General features: G+C 39.7%; 2 protein-coding genes across 3 annotated transcripts in view; one reads left to right on the top strand and one right to left on the bottom strand.

The window, feature by feature from the left end:
- Window positions 1–1060: 1060 nt before the first annotated feature.
- On the bottom strand, window positions 1061–3831 carry LOC107691542 (mediator of RNA polymerase II transcription subunit 10). Its single transcript, XM_016490185.1, has 4 exons — window positions 3302–3831; window positions 3061–3144; window positions 2451–2553; window positions 1061–1980 (listed from the first exon to the last, which is right to left on the bottom strand). Exons 1-4 carry the CDS (start codon window positions 3421–3423, stop codon window positions 1885–1887), a joined length of 405 nt encoding a protein of 134 aa, XP_016345671.1. The 5' UTR covers window positions 3424–3831; the 3' UTR covers window positions 1061–1884.
- A 320-nt stretch (window positions 3832–4151) lies between these two features.
- LOC107691500 (ubiquitin-conjugating enzyme E2Q-like protein 1) overlaps window positions 4152–7233 on the top strand; it is a 9058-nt gene continuing 5976 nt past the window's right edge. Inside the window, exon 1 of one of the 2 annotated variants that reach the window (XM_016490117.1) lies at window positions 4152–5457. In XM_016490117.1, the coding sequence (XP_016345603.1) occupies window positions 4677–5426 (750 nt within the window). In that variant the 5' untranslated portion in view covers window positions 4152–4676 and the 3' untranslated portion in view covers window positions 5427–5457. The remainder of the gene's footprint in view (window positions 5458–7233) is intronic. The other variant, XM_016490116.1, reaches the window with a different exon arrangement.

Genomic DNA, 7233 nt, shown 5'->3' with positions numbered 1-7233 from the left:
ATTAAGTCTGCATCACTGTTCCTCGTTGAGAAGAGGTGTCTGGTGAAATGAAGGTTATACAAAAAAAAAACGATTCATCTCATGAGTCACAAGGTGAGTTCACTATTCACCCACAAAAAACGTCAAGGCTCTGAACAAAGCCTGCAGGATGCCATGCATGAGAGAACGTGCACACCACCCCTCAAAGAAGTACCCGAGAAAGCAAAAAAGAAATTGCATCCTTTATAAGTGTCTCTTTGTGTACCGCTACATCTCTCCTCCCACTACAGGCTTTTTGTTTGGATGCTTACAAAAGATTATCTCTAAGAAAGAGGGGAGCTCAGAAATTGAATAAGTATTGGAGAACTAAGAGAGATAATTCTCTTCTCTGATGACCTTGTTCCACGATTTTTTTATCAATCAATCTATCTCTGAGATAACAGACTGCCTATTTCGTGTCTAAATCTACCGGAAGTAATATTGGCATAGTAAAATGAACATGTTCTTGACTCACTATGTAACCTTGCGGTTTCACTTTATTTTGATGGTCCCTTTAACACATTATGTTAACTATAAGTAACGTTGCACCTACATATCTCATTAGAGTGTTAGTGGAGTATTAGTAGACTGTTAGGGTTAGATTAAGTTGACATGTACTTGCAAAGTTACTGATAGTGGAACGTCTGTTGGGAGACCATCACAATAAAGAGTTAACAGATATTAAGCAGACTACTAATACTCTAATGAGTTAGTTGACATGTAGGTGCAGTGTTACTTATCGTCAACAGAATGTTCAAAAGGGACCATCAAAATAAAGTGTTACCAACCTCACTATTACAACTATATGACTAGAAGAAAACTGGATTGCAACAAACAAAATGTTTTTACATTAAAGATGAAAATCGGATTCTCACTAAATTAAACATAATGCAACAAAAACCTGGCAGGCTACAGTTGTAATGTAGCATACTGTTTGTCATTGCATTATAAACTTCCCATGTTTCTTTTTTTAAACAGGCAGTGCAATCAATATGCAGTACTCTAGTATTCCAGTCCAAACACTGGCTGAAAGTCCTTTTGTAGAGGGAAGTGACTAATCATTGAGCAGATGTTCAGTTTGACCAGTTTTTTAAAGATTTTAGCCTTACAAAAGTGTTATAAAACCCTCCATCGATTGGTCCAAAGGTATTTCAGACACAAATAGTTAAACCTCCAGTCTTTGTTAACCAAGTACAAAGCTTTACCATTGCTAAGGACCTATCTTTCACTGTTCAGAGAGACATTCATGAAGAACGTCTGAGTTTTCATGAGCTTGTCATCCTTAAATTGTCAACTAGAGTTTACTAAAGTCTCACTGTTGGTTCTCAGTTCAGCTGCAGGACTCATCATGAATAATTTCATGTGGTTAAAGGAGGACGCTTACGAATCAATTCCATCACAGCACCAGACAAGTAGTGTGAGATTACAAGGCAGGGCAAAAGAGGGCATGGCAGGAAGTAACTTGAGGCCACTGGAACCAATCCAACCAAAAAACACCTGAGAAAGGCTGTATAAACAGCTTACTGACACAATTCTACATTCATATCAGAAACAAAGTGGTTGATATAACCAAAAAGAATGGTGGTTGTCATTACACAAAATAATCATTTATTCAATGAAAAAAATGTAATTTATGCTGCGAAAATTACAATGCATGAGGAATAAAAGCTTTGCACTGTTTCAAGGATGTCCCAAAATATCCCGCAGTTTTTAATCCATAATCTTGTGAATTACAAAGGCAAATACAAAGATGAAAAAGCTGTAAAAATTTGCATATTTCACTGATGAATTCAACCTTAAAAAAACATGTTATATTAATATCAACATATGTACATCTTGCGTTTTAAGTGTTGTGGCACTGCTAACTCATGAAGGAGGGTCATCTCCATGAATAGCCTTATATTTAGCCATCTCTTCAGGAAAAACCTTGCCCAGCTCAGAAATGAGGAGGCTTTTAAATTTCTGCAGAAAAAAAAAAGAAACCGCAAAAGAAGGTTAGATGAAGATCCTTTGTTTTATTCAAAACATACCAGGTAATCATCGATCCACAATAGAAATCTAAAAAACAAGGGGAACTGTCTAGCATTTTTATCCTAAGATTTCTTTAATACACACACTCATATTATAGATTTACAAAGAAATAGACTATTTTCAATTCTTAAGTTCAAAAATAACATTATAGTGGTCACATATGTCAGTGCTGCAACTTTATTCCAATAACACCGGGGGGGGAAACTTGAAAAATAAGAAGGCTCATTCAGACCAAGAATGATAACTAAAATTATCACTATACATAGGAGGGGTAGAATCTTTGCAAACATATTTATTATGTCCTTTTATAACAAATGACCTGCTAGCACTCCCAAATTAGTCAGTAATTTATAGTGATGGTAAAACTGAACTCTGAATCCAAATGCTGGACCAATACTCACAGTCAATGTGTCAATCTTTCCTTTGACCTGCTCATTTTTAGCCAAAGCTCTTTCTAAGCACTCCTTTGTGTAGAGTTGAGGGTTACGACCCTGATCAATATACCTGTGCAAAACATCAATAATTAGTAATGGCTATTCATGTCTTTACACAGATGTTACATATCACATTTCTTGAATATAACAATTAAATGGGTAATGACAATCTAAACAGAGTAGAAATTAAAGTAAAAGAAGGGTAATTTGATAAAGAACATGCAAACACTTAGTGCTGAGCGGTATACCGGTTCATACCGAAATTCACTCATCATGACAGTAAAATAGGGCATTCGAAGTCAATATACTGCAGTATTTCCTCTCTCAATCAGTAGAAAATATGGTTAACACCCGGTCATGCATGGAAAAAATACCGTCTTGTACCGTGAAACCGGTATCATTTTGAAAAATACCGTGATATAAATTTTTGGTCATACCGCCCAGCACTACAAACACTTTTTAAATGTTTGTCATCTGACTACCGTGAATGAACAAAACCATTAACATTAATTTTTCACGAGGTTTGTGCAGCTAGAAATATTTATTATGCATATCTGTTATGTAATGTAATACTTACTCGAACACTTCCAACGGTACGTTGATATCATGAAGCTGCTGTCGGCATTTCTCAATGTCCTGCAGTCCTGTGATCATAAAGTTCCTGAAGAAATAAATAACCAAAACATTTTTAACAACACTACTGATAACAAGCCAAGAAAGGCTAAAGCTCAAAATCGCCATTATTTCCCAGATATTATTTGTTTAAACCCAACATATGGTTTTAGAATCGTGTTGAAATGAACAGAATTACAACTCACAGTTTCTGGTTGAGTCCTGTCTGACTGCTGGGCTGGAAATCGCTGACAATAATCCCAAGCTGTCGTATGTTTTCGACGAATTTCTCGAGGTGTTCTTCGAGATTATCAAACTTTTCCGCCATGGCGTGCTGTATTTTACATAAAGGTAAGCGTACGATTGATTTAATTGGGATAAAACTAGAAAAGCATTAACAAAAGACGGACATCTGTTCAACCAACGCAGCTTCCATGACAGCGAACAGCTTTCCGGCTGCGTTTCACCCAATAGCGTGCGAGAATGGACTGTTACCCTGGTAACGGAATTCTTCGTTGTGCTGTAAAGCGTTTCGAAATGCTGCAAAGTCACTGTTGGAAAACAACCTATGCATTGGATGATGGCTCGTTCAAACACGAACGATTTTACACATACTCATGTGAACTGCTGATGCATTGACCTTTTCAGTACGAGGTTTGAGAGAAGTGGGTGTATTGATTCATTGCCAGCTGATGCATGAGAAGCTCGATCCCCTCCCCGCTAAACATTAGGGCAAATACGCATTATTTATTTATTTATTATTTTTTATTAATGTGGATGTCATCTTACATATTATATTACAGCGAATGTAGAAACAGCCAGAGAGAGACAAACAAATACATTAAGTTGTACAATGACACTAAATACTGTTTCTGGGATTTTTCCTGATGTAAGTGATCGAAATGAACTATAATACGAAAAGAGTGGTGTTTTAAACAAAAATGACATGTATGTTAAAAAATAATATAAGAACAACAACAAATAAATTGACAATATGCCAAAATTTGCAATTTCTTATAACAGGGTAAAAGGTGTACTAACACTAAACGCGTCGAGCAGAGCGTTATTTATTTTATCCGGCAGTATTCAGACAAGCCCCGCCTCCCACGGCAGGATTGGCTAGTGTGAGCTCCTCACCGCCACCGCCGGCCTGTGATTGGACAGTTTAGAAGTCAATCACATAGCACATAACTCCATCACAGGCTCTGCTCCATCAGACAGCGATCAGGTCGAGGGCGGGACTTGTCGGAAGACTGGTGTGAAGAAAAAAATAACTCTTGCCGGACCCTTGATTACTCATTCCGTCCAGGTACAGCGGAAGTCAACCGACCTGCGGTGCTCCGCTCCCGCTACTCTTGTTTGCGTGCGCCAGATTCATTTCGGGCAGCCCTATCGTGCCTCTTGCAGCAGCCGCGTCCGTGCCTCATAGGGAATTAGAGAGCTGTGGGGATGCGTATTAAATGAGCGCTCTTGTGCTTCAGTGCAGTCGCGCGGGGAAGTGATGCATTGAGGACGGGCTGCTCTGCGGGCGTTTTATCTTCCGAGCTCCGTTACACCCACCGCGAACGGCGAAGCACCTCAATGGCTACTCTTTTGCGAAAAATCGGGCTCATTCGCCTGCACGACCGAGACACGGAGGACCCGAAGCATCACCACCAGGGCTCATTGAAAGGGACTAAAGGCAACCAGAAAAACAACAACACGAAGCACTGCAACACCAGCAACGAGACCAACAACATCCTCAGCACGCCAGAAGTCAAAGCCAGGCGCTTCGACGTGTCCGGCAAGGACAAGCCCGCCGTCAAACCGGACGCGAAAGAGAAGCAGCAAACGGGAGGCGGCAAAGCGACGAGCGGCTCCGTGATGCCCCCGCCGGCGGCGAACCGGCAGCACTGCACCCAGGTGCGGACGCGGAGGCTGATGAAGGAGCTGCAGGAGATCCGGCGGCTCGGCGACAGCTTCATCACGGTGGAGCTGGCGGACGATAGCCTCTTTGACTGGAATGTCAAGCTGCACCAGGTGGACAAGGACTCCGCGCTGTGGCAGGACATGAAGGAGACCAACACCGAGTACATACTGCTGAATGTCACCTTCCCCGACAATTTCCCCTTCTCCCCGCCGTTCATGCGCGTCCTGACGCCGCGGCTGGAGAACGGATACGTGCTGGACGGCGGCGCGATCTGCATGGAGTTATTAACGCCCCGCGGCTGGTCGAGCGCGTACACCGTCGAGGCCGTGATGAGGCAGTTCGCTGCCAGTCTGGTGAAAGGACAGGTGAGGATGGCTTCTTGCCATAGCGGCGTTGATTTCTTCACATCTCATGTTTCTTGACGCCATCCTACATCTTGGCATCGGCGCACAGGTGAATCGCGTGAAAACACGCAACATCCATTCAATACGGGTCCATATGATAGTGTCTGTTACATATAATTCGTGTGAGTGTAGTTACATAGTAATAAACACTCAGAAATATACTCATCTTCATGTCGTCCAAGATATGTGCCACTGTCTCCATTCACCTTCATTGCATCTTTTTCCATACAATGAAAGTAAATGGTGGCTGAGGTTGTTGTTGCCTTCCATGGAAGAAAACCTCACAGGGTTTTTTTTTTTTTTAACGATTTACATCTTCAGCAAAGAACACTTTTTATCAAGATCCATTTTGCCCTATATAGGGTGCTTCAGTTGGCTGTACGGTTCTTTAAAGATTTTTCATGTTTAGTTAAGAGGTTCTTCTGATCAGTATTTGGCATCATCCATTACCAAAGCAAAGCAAATCTCTCTTGGGTTCATTGAAGCAATAGTACATATGCAGTTATCTAAAGATCATAAAAGATTATCATATTGCACGGTAGCAACTAAAAAAAGGGGGCTCTTATGTCATCAGGCTGTAAAACCTTTTTTGGCAGGACCTTTATTTTTAAGAGTGTATAGGTAACCAAAATAAGGGTTTCATGACCACACATTGCTTTAGTTGTGCTTTTGTGTTTGTGTGTTTTCTATTACATTTAAAATGCTACACGTCAAAATTTGTTTTTTTTTTATAGGTTCTTCAATATATAACTATATATTTTGATATCTATTTGATGTTTTGCACCAAAAATGGCTCTGTTATTGGTTCAATGAATCATAATCTGGTGCTATTTCGAACCATTTTTTTAAGAAAGTACTGCAGCCTGGATCTTAACTAATGTGATTAGATGGGCTCCATAGATAGATCACATATCGGTTATTAGATAGTCCCATTCTAAGGATGATTGCAAAGACCAACGTGGGTCATGGATATGGATGAGAATCCATAATGAAGCTAGAGACTGGCCATTAACCCTGTGCTGTAAATCTGAGAGAAAAGTCCTGTTCATCTACGCTTGCCTCAACCTGTCAGGAGCTCTTAAATGCCAAATTCATGATGAGCCTGAGGCAGCGGTGACTAGATAACCATTTTTCCCCAAATGACCCAAAGCACTCAAGGGTAATTACCATTTTAGCTGCTGCTGACACAACAGATCCCCAATTAACATGCAGCTAAAGGAAATGACGGGCCATATTTTGAGCATTCATGGTTTATCGCTTTTGTATTTAATACTTAAATAATTTTTTCCCACTTTACCGAATTGTTTAAAAGGCTCCATTCACTTCTAACCTGAGGACATGGATGTGCTTTGACAATCATTTAAATTTCACTGAAGGTTTTTTGTTGTTCAAATTCTGCTTTGGTTTGGGAAGATCTTTCTGCATACCAAAGCTCAGACATTTGCTGTTTTTAAAGTTTTTTTTTTTTTTTTAATATTTAAGAGGCTCCATTCACTTCTAACCTGAGGACATGGATGTGCTTTGACAATCATTTAAATTTCACTGAAGGTTTTTTGTTGTTCAAATTCTGCTTTGGTTTGGGAAGATCTTTCTGCATACCAAAGCTCAGACATTTGCTGTTTTTAAAGTTTTTTTTTTTTTTTAATATTAGAATCAGTTACAGCACAACATAACATCAAAAAGGGGAAAATAATATATATATATATATATAATTTACATATGACTATTATTCTCATTGCTTTAGACTAGAATACAGGTGCATCTCAAATTAGAATGTCGTGGAAAAGTTCATTTATTTCAGTAATTCAACTCAAATTGTGAAACT

The sequence above is a fragment of the Sinocyclocheilus anshuiensis genome, unplaced genomic scaffold (genome assembly GCF_001515605.1).
Source record: "Sinocyclocheilus anshuiensis isolate Anshui unplaced genomic scaffold, SAMN03320099.WGS_v1.1 scaffold162, whole genome shotgun sequence".
NCBI lineage: Eukaryota > Metazoa > Chordata > Actinopteri > Cypriniformes > Cyprinidae > Sinocyclocheilus > Sinocyclocheilus anshuiensis.
This window is presented reverse-complemented; position numbering and strand designations above follow the sequence as displayed.